Source organism: Etheostoma spectabile, chromosome 5 (genome assembly GCF_008692095.1).
Source record: "Etheostoma spectabile isolate EspeVRDwgs_2016 chromosome 5, UIUC_Espe_1.0, whole genome shotgun sequence".
NCBI classification, from domain to species: Eukaryota; Metazoa; Chordata; class Actinopteri; order Perciformes; family Percidae; genus Etheostoma; species Etheostoma spectabile.
The window spans coordinates 31,034,762-31,055,748 of record NC_045737.1 but is presented as its reverse complement, the minus strand read 5'-3'; the positions used below and the strand labels follow the sequence as shown (position 1 = coordinate 31,055,748).

The 20,987-nt window shown below is 42.2% G+C and overlaps 1 protein-coding gene and 1 long non-coding RNA gene across 4 annotated transcripts; both read right to left on the bottom strand.

The window, feature by feature from the left end:
- Nucleotides 1-979: 979 nt before the first annotated feature.
- Nucleotides 980-1,460, bottom strand: LOC116690147 (uncharacterized). Its single transcript, XR_004332181.1, has 2 exons — nucleotides 1,235-1,460; nucleotides 980-1,203 (listed from the first exon to the last, which is right to left on the bottom strand). It is a non-coding gene; the product is annotated as an uncharacterized LOC116690147 (long non-coding RNA).
- Nucleotides 1,461-1,467: 7 nt separating this feature from the next.
- zfr (zinc finger RNA binding protein) lies at nucleotides 1,468-19,113 on the bottom strand. Of its 3 annotated transcripts, none has more exons than XM_032516913.1 (20): nucleotides 18,920-19,113; nucleotides 18,695-18,776; nucleotides 16,336-16,630; nucleotides 15,384-15,522; nucleotides 14,821-15,033; nucleotides 13,826-14,073; nucleotides 13,241-13,447; nucleotides 12,346-12,655; nucleotides 11,498-11,679; nucleotides 11,275-11,394; nucleotides 10,599-10,744; nucleotides 9,981-10,146; nucleotides 9,393-9,601; nucleotides 7,851-8,001; nucleotides 7,048-7,189; nucleotides 4,935-5,032; nucleotides 4,001-4,096; nucleotides 2,596-2,707; nucleotides 2,184-2,281; nucleotides 1,468-1,946 (listed from the first exon to the last, which is right to left on the bottom strand). In XM_032516913.1, exons 1-20 carry the CDS (start codon nucleotides 18,954-18,956, stop codon nucleotides 1,764-1,766), a joined length of 3,234 nt encoding a protein of 1,077 aa, XP_032372804.1. In that variant the 5' UTR covers nucleotides 18,957-19,113; the 3' UTR covers nucleotides 1,468-1,763. The 3 variants fall into 3 exon arrangements, 2 of the variants coding, with proteins under 2 accessions (XP_032372804.1, XP_032372805.1); XM_032516914.1 differs by having other exon boundaries at nucleotides 16,351-16,630; XR_004332180.1 differs by lacking the exons at nucleotides 1,468-1,946; nucleotides 2,184-2,281; nucleotides 4,935-5,032 and having other exon boundaries at nucleotides 2,590-2,707.
- Nucleotides 19,114-20,987: the final 1,874 nt, after the last annotated feature.

Genomic DNA, 20,987 nt, shown 5'->3' with positions numbered 1-20,987 from the left:
GTTCTCCTTTATTAGTATATATTTCATATGGAGAGCCATGTACTATGTCATGGCCTCACATCTTTCTTTAACTGTGAACCTGAGCATTAGACGCTGTCGGGGGTTACGTAGTCATCCTGCTCAGCCACGTTTAACAATGTGATATGATTTAGTCAGCAGCATAAGTTGTCAGTTTGTGTGTCAATTTTGTTGTTTGTGTCATTTTGAAGCTAACATGTATTATTGAGCTGTGTGATGGGAAATGTATTTGTACTTATTAGCACATTGAAGTAATTTAGATTATGGACCCTCACTTTCTCTGTCGACTTATATTTTTAATGAAGTGAAATTACAGCAAATAAAGATTTCTGAAATGAGTATTTCAGCTCTTGTGTACTTAACACACACACACACACACTTTGGCAACAAGATTGAAACTGGCTATAAACGCCTGTTAAATTGAATATTATGTTTACCACAAATGGACCCCCACTGTAACGGGACACATGCATTAAGGTACACCTATCACCATACCCTAACAGAAGCTTTAAGCAGCATGGGGGGATGGCACCCACACTGTACCGTCTAATCCGAAGAGAGTGTTCATTAAATGCGCCTGTGTAATACATCAAACCCTCATGTATGAAACGAGCCGTGCGTTGCTGGAGTTTTCCCCTTAACACCACTTACAGATTAGTTGGGCTTTGGTCGAGAAAAGGAAATCTATCAAAACATTTTCAGGCTCAGCACGACAGACACATTACAGGGAGCATGTTGGCTCAGCGAAGGCCTGGTAACCTGACCTCAGGCTCAGGGTTACATTTAATCATCTTCATAGCTGTTCAACTATTGTTACAACATTTCAGAATGACTCTGGTCTTGTTGCTGGCCGGCGACAGATGACGACGTCCTGGTTTGTAAAATAGACTGGTCTGAAAGATTGTTTCCAGTGCACACCATGAGAGAAACCACTCAGCCACTCACCACAGACACACACGTCTCAATCTGGAAATGGGTTTATTCTGCTGCTGGGACAGTACCGCACAACGCAGAGCACGGCATACACTGAAGCGCAGTTACATTACCTCCCAGTTTATTCTCATTTCCAGTACTGAACTTAATGTAACACTAACCAACTTAGAAAGCAAGCAAGCCAATAAAGTTCCTCATTACCTAGTAAAACTTTAAAAGCCAAAACAGTACACGTGTTAACAAACCAAAAGCCTTTTTATCCATTTAAAGATTATACAAATACTTCGGGCTGACAACTTCACTACTAACGAAGATCTATCCACAGTTAAAGTTCCTCTGAATCTTTGTGTATCTTTTCTCTTTAGTGTAGCTGAGCAGTGAGACATAACAAGACCACAGCATCAAACATCACTTGCGTTAAGCTGTTATTCATATTCAAAAGAAAAACTTGAAATTTAGTTGGCCAAATGAATGCTTTACAATAATAATAATAATAATAATAATAATAATAATAACACAGTCCACCTCGGAATACAGCTCTACAGATATGACGTCATGTTTGGGATCCTCTCATCTCCTAGGGAGTCACTGGCATCAACACTTGTGTTGAAGAAGCACATCAGGTAAAAACAGCGTTATGTAGCACAGGGAGGACTTTAGGAACTCTACAACTAAAACAGTACACAGACGGGCTTTCTGTTTGTGTGATACAGAGCAGAGTGAGGCTGCAGTTACAAAGGAAAGAGAACGGCATCACTGAGGAGACAACACGTTAGTACATCTGTGTATGGAGGTTAGATTGAGAAGCTTGCTTATAAACTATCGTAATCTTTTTTGTCCTTTTTGCCTTCGCCCTCGAAGCTGTCCGTGCCATCACTGTTGTCGCGGCGACGCTTGCGGCTGTTGCGGACGCTGAAGCGAGGGTTCATCTGCGGCAGAGGGTCCATACCCAAAACCTTGTGGATCTGACGGAAGGCCAGAAGCCTTAGCGCAAACTGTATGGACAGACAGGAAGGATATTTCAAAACAAGCCATGAGGAACCTCATTATATTTATGACAAGACTAACACAAAACTCTGACGCCTGACATCTGCTGGTGAGGAACAGAGTCCGCTGGCACTGAGGAACAGCTCATTGTTCACCTAAAACATCTGCTCAGTTGTCTGAATGCCTTTCCCATCGTCTCCTAAACAGCATCCAGCCTCCTATTTAAAACAGGAGAGAGCTCGTACCTGGGCACTGGAGGTAATTTCCTCTCTCTGCTGCTCGCCCATCGCTGTGAGGGTATCCACCAGCTTCTTCTCGCAGGGATCTACCAATCCTGGCCCACCTGGGAGAAATAAAACCCGCAGTAAGTGATGCAGGTTCAGCAAGACCACAGGAAAACTCCTGGCCTGATCCTCTATCTGAATCACAGGGCAGGAATTATTTTTCCTTTTAGTTAACATTGTTTGAGCATTTGTGCGGTGCTAGAACAATTTGAATAATTTGTTCCCAACTGGGGAAATTCCCACACAAATGCCCCCCCCCCCCCCCCCCTTTTCTCATCTGCCTCATGCCTGGTCCAAGAACAGAAAGCTGCTGTTTGGGCTACAGGACGGTAAACAAGAATCAAGGCAGAGGAAAATAAAGAAACCATCTCACCGGGGAGTAGGATCCCAGAGGAAATGCATTCAAAGACGCGTCTCAGGGCGTCCCCCGGGCTGAGGGGGGCCGAGGCGCTACTGATGGCCTTCTCTACCAGCAGCTCCATGGCCTGAACACAAAGGACGGGGAAGACGGCTTAGACGCTGAAACACAATCTCCGACTGCACACACACCAGACTGAAAGATGGAACCCACTAGTCGGGTTTGAAAAGGTTTCTGCTGCAAACTACTAGAGCCCGGCCGATATCGGCGGGCCGATCTATCCATATCGGCATTAACAATGGACGATTTTCTTTCAAATATTCATTCATCAGAATCATAATGACAAATGATTCTGATAAATGAATTAAATATTTAAAAAATAAAAATGGAATGTCAACCATGTTATGAGTGTTTGTTTTTATTCATTAGAACTTTCATATGTTTTCATGTTCTCTGTTCTGTTGCGACAATAAAACAAATTATATTTTAGTGAGAACTCATAAATAACTAAGTTAGGGAAAATCTGTTAATGTTTTGTTACGCGGTTCTGGATTAATTTAAATATATATCGGCATATCGGCTTTTAAATAACCAAATAGTCACGTCGGTCTTAAAAATCCTTTATCGGCCGGGCTCTACAAACTACGCTAAGACTACGTTCAGACTGCAGCCTGATCGGATTGGTTTCTCAGATCTACCACAGACTGCCTGTACGGTTATTTCCAAGTGATCAGACATCACCAACTTATCTCAACGGGTTAATTCTGTATGGTCTTTACCAAGAGAGAGTTTTAAAACCAGAGGGCCGTCATCTTGCCCTACAATCCAGTTGGTTCTCCCTGGCTCCGACTACACAGCCTCAGAGTTTTTAAAACTTTCTGATCTGCATAAGTACAGGCGTATAAGACTGGAATCCAATTTGAGTGGCCGGACTGGGACATCTGTAGAAATCAGATTGGAATCACATTTCAAAACAACTCCAAATGTGGTTTGGGTTTAATGTGTTTAATTCGGGTCCAGACTCTCTGAAATTAACCAGAATACAATCTGGACATGGCAACAAAACGATTTGGGCTGCAGTCTGAACAAGGCCTTTGTTCTGAACCTGCTGATAAGTGGATTAGGGTTAGTGTTGTTTGTTGAGTGATTCACAGACATGCCTTCACAGTGTAAATGTACTTCAGTTACATGAAAAGTAAGTCTATAAACAGGTGGTATCCGAGCACCCTACTGCTGCGTTGCTAACAGCCTAACTCAAAGTCTCAGATCAACAACCAGACGTGGGAGCTAACACGGTTAGAATTTTCACTCAGGCCGCCTGTGGCCGTTCATGTCAAACAGTAGATTGACTGTTGGGGATCAAAGAGGGACAGCCCAACGTCACCTGGCACTTAGAGGCCCGGTTCAACAGCATACTCACCCATCCGGGGAAGGTGGACCACGTAGGAACTCGCTGACACAGGTCTCGCAGGATTCGGATGATGATCACACAGGACTGAAGTCCATTGGCTCTAGCCTTTTGATGCAATAAAGTTAGGTTTACGGAGTGACAAGAGTGACAAGAGATGGACCAAACAAGTGAATCAGTTGTGCCATAGAGGTCCAAACACTACTGTGCATAATGGAAGCTTGAGTATGGTTTGAGGTGTGTATGAGCCAGAAGAGCTTGCAATCAGCTGCCATTCCCAGTAGTCTTGTACCTCACAGTTAGTAAAGGAGTTCAAAGTTTGCAAGATGCACAAGAAATGAGAACTTGTCATCTTCTAAACCCTGACCCCCCGGCTTATCCAGGTATCTCACAAACAGGTACTTAAAGTACAAGAGTCCACCTGAGAGGAGAGTATAGGGACTGACAGAGCAGAGGAAATCTGCTTTACTTTGCCTGTGCTTGTGCTCACGTAGCAGAATCACAGGAAACTACTCAGATATTCCTTTTTCTCTCAATCCCTATTTCTAAATATATATAGATAGAATCAAAACGATACAAACGTTGAACATGAAAGCACTTCTTGATGGCACACCTTTGTGCAAGTTATTGTGCAGCCTTATGGAATCACATGGAACTAGAATGCAGTACTTGAATTGAAAAGGGAATACAAGGATGCCAGTTCTTTGCTAGAGTATTTGTTTCATACAAGAGCTTCAAATGAACTTTATAATCAATACACACGGACATTAACCAGATCGTTGTTGTAATGTGTGGCATCCTTGAATATTTTGTTGTTATTGCTTCAAATAGTAATAGTTTTCCTCATTACTATAAAATAAAACCAAATGTGTAAAAACAAGTAAAGGAGTAAACAAAGAATGCATCTCATAAGGCTACAATAAGAAAGTAAAATGATGTTCCGAACCTGGAACCACTTAGCGTGGCGCAGAGCAGCCAGAGCGTCAAGGCATTTTTGCCTGTCCAAGACGTCCGCTGGGTCTTTCACCATACCCGAGGTTACATCTAAAAATGGATTTGAAGTGTCAAAATGGTGATGAGGAATGGGTGTTTGACCAGGTCAGCGAGGCTGGCAAAGAACAAACACATTGCCACACATACCAATGTCTGTTTCCATGACAACCCACAAAAATCGGTTGCTTATTTTGTAGTCACTTCGACTACACAAACCAGCACATTGTCAAAGTAAGTGGACAGACACATGTTCAGTCATTAGATTCTGTAAGAGGGGTTGGAATTGACTGACTCAACACGGATGCGTTTGGAAAGCACCAATGACTAAATCACTTGGGTCTGGAGCTTAAAGCTTTTTGAAGCCAATACCATTTTCATCAGGTGATTGTGTTGTGAAGCTTTCCTCCATGGGAAGGTCTTATTTGAGAAAATTTGCTTTGCTCACGCACTGGGACAGAGGAGAGACTCGTGGCTAGTGACTGATGGAATGAACTTGGTGCAGAGATAAAGAAAGGGCAAATGGCTGCTAATAGGGACTGACCTGATAGAAAAGAGGCATGGCAATAGTAGGTGTGGCAACGTTTTTGGGATGTGAGAAAACCTTGGTCAAAAATCCTTCCGAAGCTGTTGGGCTCTACTAAACCTCTGATGGGATACAGTGTACTAGAAAAATGTGTAGTTTCTTTGTGCTGGACTTGGAAATATTACTACGAATATAAAAAGGAGGAAGCAATGGGTGCTGAAGAAGAGAAAAAAACATGAACTACCAGCAAACAAAAGGGTTAGGATATCACTGCATGCATACCTAACATCAGTAGGTTGGAATCAGACCCAAACAATCACTGTATACCAAAGGCTGCACTCAGGTCCAAACAAAGATTCCTGTCATAGCCTTCTGTACCTCAACTTCTAACAATACTCCCCTAAGAATCATTTGGAACAATTGGATTTGAAAACAATGTGGTTCATCTTTATCTGTCCATTGTCAATTCATTCAAACGTGAAACTGATCCATCTTCAAATTATTGGTCCTAATCTTTCCTTTGTCAGCGAAGTCAAAACGACAAAAACTTGCCAAAAGGCTTTCATTTTTTTTTCCTTTTTTTTTTTAAACTCAGGGGAGCACTTCAGAACAGGGGACCTCAGCATGGTGAACTGTTGTTGGCCAGTACACAAAAAGGAAGATTTGTTTCCTGTGGGAAAGTAACATCCAATTTCCTCTGCCAAATCTTGGTTTGAGAAGGGGTTGCAAAAACATCTTTGCACAATTAATTCCAAATTAAACTCGAGTTCTCTATTTAATCATCTTCAGCAGGAATTGTCCTTTTTTTGTCTCCTCATCTCAAAAGGAAATTTGGAGAAAAGATACTGTAATGCATGTCTCCCATTGACTATAGCATACAATGAAATAGAAAGAATCCCCTGGAACACAGGAAACAAAATAGAATCTCACCTGGGATTAACTAGACTTAACACAATGCAAACACTGGTCATGCTTTGTTTGGAGGATAAAGATAGCATTTGAGAGGTAAGAGCAAAAAGCCTAAGAGCAATACTGCTGGCACTTGCCTCTTTCGATCTCGTTTTCATTTGATACTAGAAGTGATCTGCCCCACAAACAGAGAAAAACAACTATGTTGGGGGGCCTCTCATTGGCTCTCACTTAGGCCAGTAAAAGCAGATTATCTAATTCTAATGTTTCATTGAAAATAAATCCATTCTAATGGTTTCAGTTGTTCAAACAAAGGTGGTATTAAAACTGAAATATGTGCAGGCCACTGACTGTGCACAGCAACCGCTGAAGAGAAGAGATCACATCTGCAGTTAAATCTGATGAGCTTGCTTCCTTGGTTGCCCTGTCATTCATTTCTGAAATCCAAATGAATCCTACATAAAGAGCAAGAAGCCAGGATGATCTGATTTAAAGCCCAACAAAACGTGTTTGTGGAGTGCCAGCAGGACAGCGCTCTTCTGAGTGTCAAACATATTGAACCAGATTTCATAGAAAGATAGCAGAAAGAAAAGAAAAGAGGTGCAATGGGAAAGGCTGTGATGGGTTTCCCAACCTCCATCCCGGCCATTTTCCTCCCTGATGACAGGTGAAGTCAGTGTGATCGTCACTTCCATCTTTGGCTCGGCACAGGAAGTCAGAATGATCGCTGCTTCCTGGATAGATCCACTGACCTCATATTTTTCTGGTGTTACAATCTGGAAGAAACAGTGTAGATGCAAATGCACTAACATTTAAAAGTCCATTGTACATCCAACTTGTCGACAGTCATTTCCCAGACAGGGGGCATACCAAGAAAATGTCATCTACCCTACTGAGTGGCCACTTTCATAGCTACAGCTGTTAGTACATGTGGACTGCAAAAGTCTTTTGGTATGTCAAAGGATGCTCACTGGAATCATGAGATCCAATTACTGTTGGAACAAAATGGGCATGATGTGAGGTTTATGCAACTGGGTAATGTGGTGGGGACCCAAATAGATTATCTATAATGTAATCCAAGTTTCCTGTTTTAATATGAGAAAGCAATGACTAATAAAAAAAAAAAAAAAGTCCCTCCAAGTTCCTGAGTCTTTGTTTCTTACCAATACTCCATACTAATAATACGCCATCTAAAAACACTAGACACCATATTAGGGTGGTACACAAATCAAACCTTTTTGGTTTAAATCAGATTTGGCTATTAAGATTCAACCATTTGTTCCTAGATTTTCTGATAACCAACCAGTACACAGCCAAATAAGTGGCTTTAAAACCGTCAGATCAGGGCAACAAATGACTTGGAAAGCGCGAGGAAGGTACCTATTAAAGCGGCCACTGCAGAAAGTGATTGTGGTGAGATATTTGTAAAGATAGTACTGTTAGCTGTTTGGGGAGGTGCTCCACGATGCGGCTAAGGAGGTTCTTGGTGGGCTTCTCCGAGCAGAGCAGGACCAGGTTGACGTTCTTGTCCCCGCGGAGCAGCAAGCCTTTGGCCAGGACGCCGACCCGCATCACTCCCTTCAGGGCTCTGCACACACACAAGGGAGATACGCAGGAGTAACACAAACAGTTATAATGGACTCATTCTTAGAGAAAGATCTAGATACACAATTGTTAAAATAACTAAGAATTAGACAGCCAAATTGAAAAGCACTCACTGGTGTGTTTGGAAGAAAAGTGAAACAGGGTGGAGCGAGGCACCCCGTCACTCACGTCTGCCGTTAGCTACACATATCCAAATAATTGAAATATCCAGGCTATATAGTTCAACATGGAGGTCAAATATGAATGAAAATATACTGTAGGAAAATATTAGTAAAATGGTCTGGCCACTTGTATCTTAAAACGTGGTCTGGATTATTGCTTAAACAGTGCACTGCTGTTCTCCAAATGACCTTACTGTATAAACCTGGAATGTTCAGACAAGCTGACCAAATTATCTTGGACTCACCGGTCAAGTTGGCTGGTAGATATATTTCATAATAAAAGAAAAAAAACAAGAATATTTTTTACTGGCCAAAATATTAAGGCTTATAAAAGGTTTGTTGACCAATTAGCATAAACAAAGTTTTAAAACACATCTCTTGCACGACAAAAATGTAGATAGGCCATATAATCAATTTCTTAACTGCCAGTTAAGTTGCTGGTCCTACTTCTGAACCAGCATGTTGCGTTTTAAAGCTAAAGCGTTTTTATCATATTATTATAAAAAGATAGATATTGTGCAGGCCTAGGTGCACGAGTCCGATAATGCACACACCACCACCGATACAAGCAGCAGCATACAGCTGTCCAACAACACAGAGTGTAGAAAGTGAGTCAGAGCCTCCTTGACGGGTCAACTGTTAATGATCGGTTCAACTTTGATTTCATTGTGCTTTCTTTTGGAAGGCTGGCTGCCAAAAATCACCACTTACTAGCTAATGAATTAGTCTGAGGCCTCTTAGATTTACTCACCAAATGGAAAATATACCTGCACATGGCGAGTGTTATTTCAGACCCTGATAACCGTGGATAATCTGCTGCACAACAAATACCTGCTGATATATGACTCAGGTATTCAACTAACGGAAAACTTTGGTTAAAAATTTGCTATAATAACACTATCTTACAGGCATTTTAAGTTTCATTTGAATACAAAATGTAACGCTGAATGCGAACTCCATATAACTGAATATGTGTTTACAGTTTTGGGGGCAATGGGTTGGTTCTGGTACTGAGCTCTGCAGGCATGAGGCAGGATTGGCTTTGCAAAAGACAGATTTACTTTGGCGTTAAACATTATACATTTATACCGATATTCTTATTAGCCCCGCAAAAGTGATCATGTTTTTGCCTCAGTCTGTTGTTTGTAATCAGGATTATGTAAAAACTACTACGTTATTACATTGAGTACACAATCTGAAATGTAAATCCCACCTGTCTTTAGCGGGCTCTTTCTCCTCTTTGTCGTCTTCCTTGACCTTGTCTTTGTCCTGGTCTGTGATTATGTCCGAGACCAGTTTGAGGGCCCGTTCTGTGATGGACACAATCTTCTGGATAGACTGGAGCTCCTCTTCTGAGGGGTAGATGGCTGCATGCTTGGTCATGACGTAGCGGTCATCTGAAGAATCAGGCCGACGCGGGGGCTGAGAGCCACAAAAGGTTTCCAAAAAAATATATATCATTAACAAAAATATATCATTAACACTCCACACAGTCTTGTTGTGTATCAAAACAGCGGTTACAACTTTACAATGTCAGTATGATTAGATTTTCTTATTCAATGAAACAAAAGTGACACTCACAGATAGGGATGGCTATCACTAGGATTTTATATCTATAATAAAATTGATTTAAATTGTTTCCCGAGTTTATTGTATATTTAAATGATGGAGAAGTAATTGCCAAAAAAATGTCTGATCTAACCTCAAACAATACAAAATAAACTCTAACCCTAAAAATTACAATACCCCGCCTTTGTGTGCATGTACAGTATATGGGTTAAACAAAGTCAGCAAGCCTCACCACAGGACCCTGAGGCTGCAGGCCAGGCATGCCAGGCCGGACTCCAAGGAGACCCGGAGGGCCAGGAGGGCCTGGTGGATACCCTCCGTCTGGCATACGCCGTCGGTCATCCCAGTGGTGCTGCTCCTCCTCCATGCGTCTCCAGTACATGTCTTCTTCATAACGCCTGGAAATATTAAACCACAGCTCATTTTTTTATGATTATTACTTACTTGGCATTTTGGGCCTTTATTTGATAGGAAAGTTTAGGCATGAAAGGGGAGAGAGGGGCAATGCCATGCAGGAAAGGGCCTGAATTGAACATGTGGCCGCTGGGACGAATAACAGCCTCTGTACATGGGGCACATGCTCTACCAGGTGAGCTAACCAGGTACCCCGATGGTGTTGGAGAATTAAATTAATCCTTCTTAAACCATTAATGCCTTGTGCCTTCTATGGACTCATCTGCAGTCATCATTAACCATTATTTATGCCACCCAACGCGACATAACATCCTTGTAGAAACAGACATTGGTAACATTCTTCCCTTTAAAGCATACCTGACGGCGTGGAAACATAATTACTTATATACTGGCCGTCTTCTAAACGCATGTTAATAAGAAATGACCATAACCATACCGCATCTCCATTCTCCAGCGTTCCTCCTCCTCTCTTCTTCTCCAGTACTCCTCTTTCTGCATCTGCTTTCTCATCTTCTCTTCCTGAATCTTTCTAGCTCGGATGCTGGGCTTGACCTCCACCTGCAGGTCCGGGTTCACCTTTTTCTACAAAAACAAAAAAAAAACGTGTAAAATGCTTTTTCATGGGTCTAATACAGAAATAAGAAGAAAACTATTCTGAACTGCTGACAGATCTCAAAGTTAAACATTAATAACAGGAAAATGATGGTTTAAACATATCGCAGGCGTAAATAGTTATCAAGCATCCCAGTCATCCCTAGACATTTGGCAGAAAGTTTGACTCCGAGCAGAGCCTGGCTAAAACACGCTCTCAGCCATGACATTACAGCAGGGAAAGGTCTTTGAAGCAGCACTGACTCAGCACTCTCAGGATGCATACTCTTATCTTTTCATCAGCCAATATGCCTGTAGATCCTATGTGTATGTGACTACATTTACTATTATTTGAGTTGATGTGTTTTCTACTGGACCAGATGCATTTAAGCACCCTGAAAACTTGCAAGCAAAAACACTTTACCCAAACATGATATGTACACGAGTTTCAGAACCTGGTGCAAGATGCCTGATGATTGAACCAGCGTGTATTAAAATCAAATGCAATGTCCGCTACAAACCTTGTACTGCAGGCGATGCCTACGACCTTTGAGATGCATTTCCTTTGCGTTTGGATCGTTGAAGCTACATTCACACAGCTTGCAATGGAAGCGGATGACTTTGCCTTCATCGTTGCGGACCTAGAAAGAGTTTCATGTGTTACAGTCAAGATTTAAATGCATTTCTGCTCAGTGTGCAGTGTAGGCTGGGTCTAACCCATTGAATTGGTCAGTCACAACTCACTTCCTCCACATAATCATGGCCAACAGGCTGGACGTCGCTCTGCAGAGCAGCCAAGGCCGATGTGGACAGAGAATCTGAAACGTCGGTCTTGGGGTCATGAGTAGCTGAAGAGGGCGTTGCAGGCTTAGAGGCCTCCGCTTTGGTCTCATCCATCTTCACTGTGGTCTGTAATTTATTTCCACCTGCATACAAGAAATTACAATTTAAAAAAATAAAAAAATCATACATCATTTACAGTGCTACTGCTAAATCTTGGTCCAAATTATTCCACACAAAAAGGACAATGTAACGAAGTTGGTAAGGTGGCTCTGCGAGGAGGAATTCTCAGGTTCACATAATCAGCAGATAGTAATAGAGCAGCTAACAACTCATTTTTAGGATTGACTTTTTGGATAAAATTAGGGATTTTTATTCCTCAACAGAAAAATGGCCACACAGCCTGTGAGTGCATCACCTGAAGCTCACTGTGGCCGTTTCCATTTTAACATCCCTCCCTGTGATATTTCAGTTTCGTTAACTGAAGACTTGACAGACATGTTCCTAAAGAACAAAAAAGGTTTTTACTTAAGCAAAACTATTGGTACAAATATTTCAATAATTTCCTGAAAACAATCATTTACTTTCTTGCTCCCGCTCCACACACATCCAGCCAATAAGTAGAGTGAACGTTCTTGATTCGTGATTTGCAATAAAGTATTTTGGTACGCTTGGATTGGTGGACAGGTGTGAAACCAAACCAAGGGAAAACCAATCAAGTTTACAACATAATCAACTGATTGAGACCAAAGCACAAACTCAAAGTGAGAACGCCCGGAGAAGGGCTGCATCCTCAACGGGGGCTTACTTACCAACAAAATTGATCTTGGGGGCGTTGACTTTCTTCCCAGCTGAGGCAGGGCTGGCAGCACAGTTGGCTAATGTGTTCTTGGCACCTGCCACACCACCGCTGACTATGTTGACAGGTTTCAGGTAGGGGGGGTTGGAGCTGGTGGCAGCGGAGGAGGCCGCCACACACGGAGAGCTGGTGCTGCTGGAGCTACTCAGGGGAGCGGTGGTGGTCTTGCTAGGAGCCGCTGTGGTGGAGGCCGATGTCTGAGTGACCATGCTGGGCTCAGTGGAGGGAATGGGCTTACCAAGTTTGGTATGAAGCTTCACAACCTGCAGAAGAGAGTTCAGAGAAGTTTCAGAAGGTCTGAGGGTTAACACACAGTAGACTACTGATTCCCAACACAATTTCATTTATGTACCACTTCAAAAGGCTTGTTCATTACTATATATATTTGGTGGTCTGTACTAGGTGTGGACCGATTACAGCTGCCATGTTCATCTAAACATGTCCGTTTTATCTCATCCTTATCTGTGGAGTTTGCATGACCTTAAGGTGTCTGTCTTTATACAGAGTCTTTAGAGACTAAAGACATGCATGTTAAGTTAGTTGACAACTTTTAGCTGTCGGCAGGTGTGAATGTAAACAGCCGCTTAGGGTTACACATCACAGGACAGAAGGTTTAAATAATGGATGCATGTTATTGGATTTTATGTTTTGAAATCCAATACATTTTGGTAACATATAGGAATTAAATGATTTAGCACCATTAGCATTGACAAAAAGGTTACAACTCAGTATCACAATTTTCTTCTAAATCCCAAACTCAAAGAGAGCTGGAGCTGCGCCAGAGGGCCGTTTTGTCCGTTAACACCACCTTCAGCCGTAGCCATGTAATGCCCCACTGATATCCATACCTTTTGGTGTTTCGCTCCACGGATATGGGCAGCATAGGCGTCTGCCCCAGTGCAGGAAACATCACAAAGTTCACAGCGGAGCTGGTTCTGAGCATTGCGGGCCAACACCCCTCCACCACCCCCGCTGCTGCTGGTGCTGCTCTGGGAAACCTTCAGTGCAGCTTCCTTCTTCTTGTGCTTCTGGCCTTCTAGATGCTCCTTGTAGGTCTAATGCATTCAACGTTTGGAGAAAGACAGAGCCCTTACTCACACGGGCTGACAGACATTTGTTTGTGCATGGCTCTGTGGAGTCCTTTGAGGTTACACAATATTAGGAGCACACTCAGCAGACAGTAAAAACAGGAGGTGTTTTATATTGACACACATACCTTACTGGAAACTAAAACTACACAGTGCCACCATGATTTTCCTATTTTTTTTAATTAAGGGATTAAGATCAATTTTCAAAAGATGTTTTTTTTTTTTTTTTTTTTTTTTAAATCAACTTTAGCATGAGTGTGTAAACTCTCTCAAGCCACTGTATGTGCTTAATGCTTATTAGCACATACGACAAAAACTGTTATAATGGGCTAAATAAAAACTCACCTGCGGGCCGGCACAGCTGATCTTACAGACGTCGCAGTAGTGGATCTGGGGGGGCTTAGGTGGTTGCTTGGGCCGAAGCTGCTTGTTCTGAAAGGGGGGTTTCTTGGTGAAAGTGTTCCCCGTCCATGCTGCTGTTGCCGCTACAGCTGCCACTGCCTGCTTCTGCTGCTGTTGCTGTTGCTGCTGCTGGTGGTAGTAGTTGGAGGCTGCAGAGTAAACTGCTGCCTCATAACCAGAGTACGAGGTTCCTGGAAAAGGAGAAACCAAGGCCGACTTAAAACCTACACAGTCACAAGCAAAGTTTCCCCACTGCGATACATCTACCAGTGTGTCCCTGAGCTAGTCACTTAGCTAGGGGTTAAGTGAGGTGCAACCTCTGATATTTATATAGCAATTGTAAGTTGCTTTGGATGAACGCGTCAGCTAAATGTAACGTAATGGCTAGGACAGATGTAATTTCACAATAAATGATGTTTTAGATTGTTCCACATCTGGGTTCATGCACATTTTGGACAATAGATCTCCATGACTTCAAAACAATTTTGATGACTTAACATTCTGTAAACTCTGTACTTTGTGTTTAGTGCCAAATAAAAAATATTAGCATGTTAAAAGGTGCTAAACTAAGAGGTGAAGATGGTAAATATTATACCTGCTTTAAAGGCGGGGCCAGTATCAAGGCATTACGGTACTATTAAAACAGAGCTGCTGGATTGTCACACACACACACACCACACACACGCACGCGCACACGCAGGCAGGCAGGCAGCTGAGCCAAGAAAGATGGTGACTGCAAGTAGGGGGGATAATGTTATACAACTTGTAAAAAAGAAGCAGGGTAGCATTGTCACTTTGAGCATGTTAGCATGCTGATGTTAGAAAAAGCACCACTGTGCTAAGACTACGCTGTTTTTAAGTGTTACTGGTGATGCCTTGTGGCTAAAGAGAACGGATTACCAACGTCAATGTCTTTACGATACTCTTCAAAAGCTTACCGGAGTAGGTGACAGCATTGGTGCTGTATGTTGGGCTTTGGGAGTAGGAGGGGACCACAGACGCTGCGGCTGGCTGGACAGTAGAGGTCACTGGGTAGATGGAGAACGTGGACGAGGCTGGACTGGGAGCAGCTGGTTTTATCACAGTCACCTGCCGAGTCTGCTGGCTCTGGGTGTATGATGTCACCCCCTGGCTATATCCTGGTTTGGGTGCTGGAAAGCACAAATTCATTTTTGGTATTGTACCGCGTAGCGTTGAATGAGTACTGTTGAATTAACATGCTAACTAGGTGTATGTCTTGGCACATGGGGAGCATAAGTTCTACAGTCCCCCTGAACCAGTGGTTAGCCAGACCATGCCAAATCGGGTTAGCACCTGGATGTACAGCTCATATAGCAAACACATTGGAGGAGCTTTCAATAACTGTGGTTCTATTCAATTGTCAAGTGAATTTTAAGCAAATTTTCAAACTTATCAAAAAAAATAAAAGTGAATTAGGTATGTTTTAACAAACTGGTTGGGAGCAAACAAATCTGGGCTACAGTGTAGTTTGAACATCTACCTGTCTGGTAGTAGGAATCTGCCACGCTGGGTTGTGGCTGTGCAGCAGCGACCGCTGCAGTAGCAGTAGGCTGTTGGTAGTACTGCTTGGTGTCATACGCGACAGCAGGAGCTGTGGACCGGACATAGGAGTACGAGTCCTGCAGAGGAAAACGGTAAGACACAATCACAGGGTTGGCGGTTCAAATCCTGGTTCTCCCTGTCCACATGTCAAAGACAGCTAACACCAAAGTCACTTTTGTTTGTTTGCGGGGAAGTTACTTTAGTTAACAGACCACAGGTGCAACACCCACCTTACATAGATTCACACCAATTACACAATTTGACATGGTAATATGCAATTCATTAAAGTATTTCACAGTTCGCTTATTTCACATTTTGTTCACATGTTAAAGCCTTATGCTTAAATTACTGAAATTCATTTTCCCAACTCATCAATCTACTAGCCCATGATGAAAAACCTGAACCAGAATTTTACGACTTCTTGCAAATGTACAGTATTAAAAAGAAAAAAACTGAAATATCACATTGACATCAATATTCAGAACCTTTGCTACATAACAGACTGAGCTCAGGTTTTTAGCTTAGAAACAGTATTTATTTTTGAAAGAATTTTTAGTACCCCAATAATAACAACAACAACAACAACATTCACACAGCCTCTCAAGCCAATTAATTAAAGCAACATCCAGCCATGATTTCATTTAGAAAACTTTAATTAATAGGGCTGGACCTAAATATTGGAACATTTATTCAGTGGATAATAAATATACTAAAACTAAAAGAAAAACGTGAACAACAGGTCACAGGACTTAGCAGTCATTCAATCTGTGTACAATTTTAAAAAATGACTCAGCCAACCGCTGGTATAATCACCCTGCCCAGTGTGACTACCAAGAATCAAAATGACAAAAAGTAACAATATTAAAAGGAAAAAAGAAAGCTTTTTGTACCTGGTAGTTTTGTACCTGGTAGTTTTGCGAGGTGACGGGCGGTGGCGGTGGAGGGACCTCCGGCTGGCGCTGCGGGTAGCCGTAGTCAGTGGCCGCGTGGGTTGGCTGGTATCCTGCATAAGCTGCAGCAGTAGCAGCCGCTACTGAGACAGGCGCAGGCCGAGCTACAGCAACCGTGGCCGCAGTGGGAGCGTAGGCTGCCGCCACCGTGTGTGCCGCCACAGGCGCTTGATGAACCGTGTAGCTGGCCACTGTGGTGGGATGTGTGTACGCTACCCCGGCAGTCGGCTGCTGACTGGAAGGGCAACACAAAGAGAAAAGTCAAAAGGTTAGCTGGCCAGTGGCGACTTGTTGGCATCACTCGTTGTGGCAGATCCCATTTCACATACGGTTAGCATCACCTCTACAATAGTTAGAGGTATAATACATGAGCAGGGCAGCTCAGGCTTCCACTCTGTCATACAGAACATTAATGGGACGTTTGCCAAGTGAGAGACGGTGACTGTGCTCACAGCAGACAGCTGTTAAGGGAACTATGCAGTTTAATTAATTTACCTTAACATCTTCAGAGACAATGGAATGCAACTTTCGGCCAAGGGGGTTAGGCTCTCCTCTCCAAGCGTAGCTCACATGGCGCCATATTGATACTACCAAGCCATCGGCCACCGTTAGCATCCTATTGACTCCCATTCATTTTGGCGCTACTTTGACAGTAAATAACTTTACATCTGAAGCATGTCAAGACTGTTTGTCCATTGTTTATTTCTAAAGAAACACGACAATGTATAAAAGCTCCATTACCTTGTAGCTCATGTTAGGGCTCCGTAGCAGAGGTTTTTGCAAAAATATAGACTGGATTGCGCCATAACCATGCGACTTACCGTCGCATAGTCCATAAGTGACCGTATGGTCAGTAGAAGCATGCAAACAGTTTGGGCTTCCATTAGCTGTTTAGTTTTAAATACTAATGTTAACTAGCATGTTAGTTAGCAATAATTAGCCTGTGCCTATGTTATCTCCTTACATATAGGAGATATTATTATATACCTATGCTCTCCGTCTCTGCTGATTGGAAATGATTAAGATTTCTCTTGGCACAGCTACCAGAAGACCTACAACTTTCAGACAAGTTGCCAACATTACAACCAAGTTGTCAAGCTCAGTTGGAGGCGACGCAGTCATCACCGGAAAAGTGCTTCTATTTTCATTGCCTTCTCTCCATCCAGAACAACTGGATCTGTTGTTCCACTTCTTTAACTGTCTATGCTTTCGGCCGGAGAGTAGCCACACTCAGCATCAGGAAGTATCGCATGATATCAGGTCACGCCATGTAATGAATTGCTTCATGGCACTGCACACATACGGCCAGTGAAAATTTTTTCATAAGCTTCGGGTATTGCAATTTCATGCGTGTACAAACAGCTTCATTCAGATTATGTGTGTTGTGTAAATAAAATATCTCTTGGCCACTTTTTTTTTAAGCCCTTAGATGAAGAAAGGTTGGAAACCATGGTTTCTTATGACTATGGTTACCTGGTCCTCAGATCTCTGCAGGGTAAATAAAGACAACTAGCTACACTATCTGTCCAATCAGAAGTTTCTGTTAACGACTAAAACTACTCCTGAACGTACACATGTTCCACCAAAACAAGTTCCTTCCTGAAACTATTTAGCAGAGGCACCGTGGCTCAGTTTTAAGTTTAGCCCCGCCCAAGACGATTGTGATTGGTTTAAAGAAATGCCAATTAACAAGAGCACCTTTTCTCCTATCCCAGTTTGTTATGTGGTTGTGGCCCCCCCCAATCTGAAAACCAGTGTTCTGACATACAGTAACATTTATAAAAGCCTCCTAGTTTTTTTTTTTTTTGGGGGGGGGGGGGGGGGGGGGGTATTCTATTCTATTCCGTCAGCCTTTTAATGTGCGTGGCTCACCTTTTGTCGCGATGTAATGCTTACCATGCAACACTGTGTTGGCCAAAAAAAAAATGTCAGTGTGCACATTCATGGATTACTTGGAATAATCTGTCCCGCTGTGTTGTGGCTTCTGAAATTTATATGGAAGGATTACTGAGTCTGGTCTCCATCTCCATAATATCAGTATCTCCGCAGAGGCTGTGACCGCAGCTCCGTGCGTGTGTTTCGGGTTTTAACGCAGTGTGAGCAGCCACAGCAGCAGCAGCAGAGGGAGGGATGGCCGCCCCTCCCCTCCCCTCCCCTCCCCCAGCTGTAACAATGGCAGCCAGCACTGGGAAGCACACAGCCACTTGAGCTGCACATCACTCACACTCCTAAAGGTTAAGTTAATACGTGGCATGTTGTGACCGATAGGGTACTTAGGATAATTGTACTGTACCTGTACCTGTACTGGGCAGCAGCGCCATGGGTGAAGCCAAAGTAATTGCCGGTAGCCATTTTGGCATCTTCACCGAGCCGGCTGGGCACTGCGGAGGACAGACAAACACACACGGCTAACGGTTAGCGGCCCAAGGACTAGCATTAACGTGACTATCTTAATACTGCTTCTAACGTCACTTCAACTTGTCTAGCTGTAAAATACTAGACATGTTTTTGTAACAATACTCACCATAGGTGAAGGACACCACTGGACATATGGGAATCATTGGGTTTGTGTTTTCTAACGACGGTCGAGCAGTAGAGCAGCGTATTTATATGACATGTCGTACCCGGAAATGCCGTCTAAGCGCCTGCGCAGAGGGCAAGAGCAATGGTGTTAAACCGAGTTCTGCATGCCCGCTGTAAACTGCATGGCAATCACGGGGGCGCGCACAGCTCCTTCTGCAGCAGCATGCAGGTCTCTGCAGGCAGTCAGGTCAGGTCAATGTAAAAGATGTTTTTCTTTTTTTGTGGTTTAACTTTATTAAAATCACAATAGCATTATGAGACAGTACAGGCAGTATGGGGAAATACAAAACACACACAATATGAAAATGGAAAATGTGAATAAGGAAATTAGGAAAATAATCTAATTTAATACAACAATCAAAGGTCCCATATGCATATATATACATTTTTTCAGAGATTCTTTTTTGGGCTTTTCTGCCTATATTTGTTAGGATAGCTCAGGGAGAAAGAGGTGAAAACAAGCAGGAAATTATCAAAAGTGAAATTCAAACACTGGACCTCTGCATCAAGGCATAGTCCTCTATGAATGTGTGCCTGCGCTACCCACTGAGCTAATCTGGCCACCTATATGAATATTTTTAAACTTGTATTTTGGGAAAAGCCCAGTCTGCTGTGATTGGTCAGCATTTCAGGGTCTTCTGCATCTCTGCACCATCATTGCAGCCAGGGAATGACTGTAACAGCACTTTCTCCCTATGTATAGTATAGTATGACACTATACAGAAGTGCCGGACGCTCATTTAAAAGCACATGCAGTTTCTGAATATGGGCTGTGTGCACTCATATAGCATAAATAGAATCAACTTTATTTCCAGCCAAGGGTAGAAAATACTCTTTTATCTCACTAAACGGATAAAAACATCATATTACAGTACATAAGACTGTAATATGACATGTAATGAGACAGTACACAATAAGCTTTCTCTGTAGAAAGGTGCTTATTAGGGGTTTATTCATCAGCGTTATTGCACCAGGCATAAAGGCTCTCATATAGATCTCCTTGTTTAATAAAGGTACTCTGATTCTTTGTGGAGCGCTTTTTTATATTTCAAGTTTCCCAGTATTTATACAGCACCTCAAATAAGATATGGAAATCTCACTTTTTACAATAAGGGGCCTTTACCAAAATTCAAATCAATCATAAGTTTGCATAGCACTTTCCATACATATATACAATGTAACACAAAGGGCATCACAAAAACCACACAGTGATTAATTGCTTTAATAAATTACAATTACTAAAATTAAAAAATCTATCACATATCTCATGTTACAGTGAGCAAAGACCAGAAGCAAGACCATTTCTATCTCAGCTTTATTTTAGTCATGTAAATGACGTACACCGCTACCATTTCCTCATTATGTCTTCCCGCCAACCTGGACATTTTTGTTTTGAGTCAAAAATTTAAAATGAAAAACCTTTTATCAAGGTTATGGTTGTCTTTTTCGACCCTTTTGTGGCTTTCCTCCAACGATTTAGTCACTTTTTCCCAACGTTTCTCGACTTTTTCTGATCGTTTTTTAAATTTTTAAAGCTTTTTTTTTTTTCACGTCACTTTCTTTTGACATTTTAGTTACTTTTTTCGACATCCTTTCATAGTTTTGTCACTTGATTTGACATTTTTTGTTTTTTTAAAGTTATTTTACCAATTGTTTCTCTCCAAATGTTATACAATTGACAAAAAACACCCAAATTCAATAAAAGTAGTGATCTGATTATTTATTTAACTTGTGAAAAGCGTTGTTGGGAACCATCCACGTTACTTTTTTGGAAAATTTCTTTGAAAGAAACCCAGATTTCTGATATAGAAACTTTTTTGGAAAGGAGTCAAATTTGACCCGAAGACAACAGGAGGGTTAAACAAATAATAAATACAGTGGTAGCTACAAGCATTCTTGCATTCTTATTTACCATTATGCTACAACTTTGCATATCTTTTATGTTTTCACAATGTATGAAATGTGGTTTTTTTCTTTGTTTTTGGCAAAACAAAATTCACAGAGCCAAT

Excerpts from the sequence above, each read along its gene's own strand:
- zfr (XM_032516913.1), bottom strand. The coding sequence starts at position 18,956 with ATGATTCCCATATGTCCAGTGGTGTCCTTCACCTATG. Across the intron at positions 10,745-11,274 it reads GGCATCGCCTGCAGTACAAG|AAAAAGGTGAACCCGGACCT; the intron begins GTTTGTAGCGGA and ends TTGTTTTTGTAG. Across the intron at positions 2,708-4,000 it reads GGTCCACCTTCCCCGGATGG|GCCATGGAGCTGCTGGTAGA; the intron begins GTGAGTATGCTG and ends CTTTGTGTTCAG.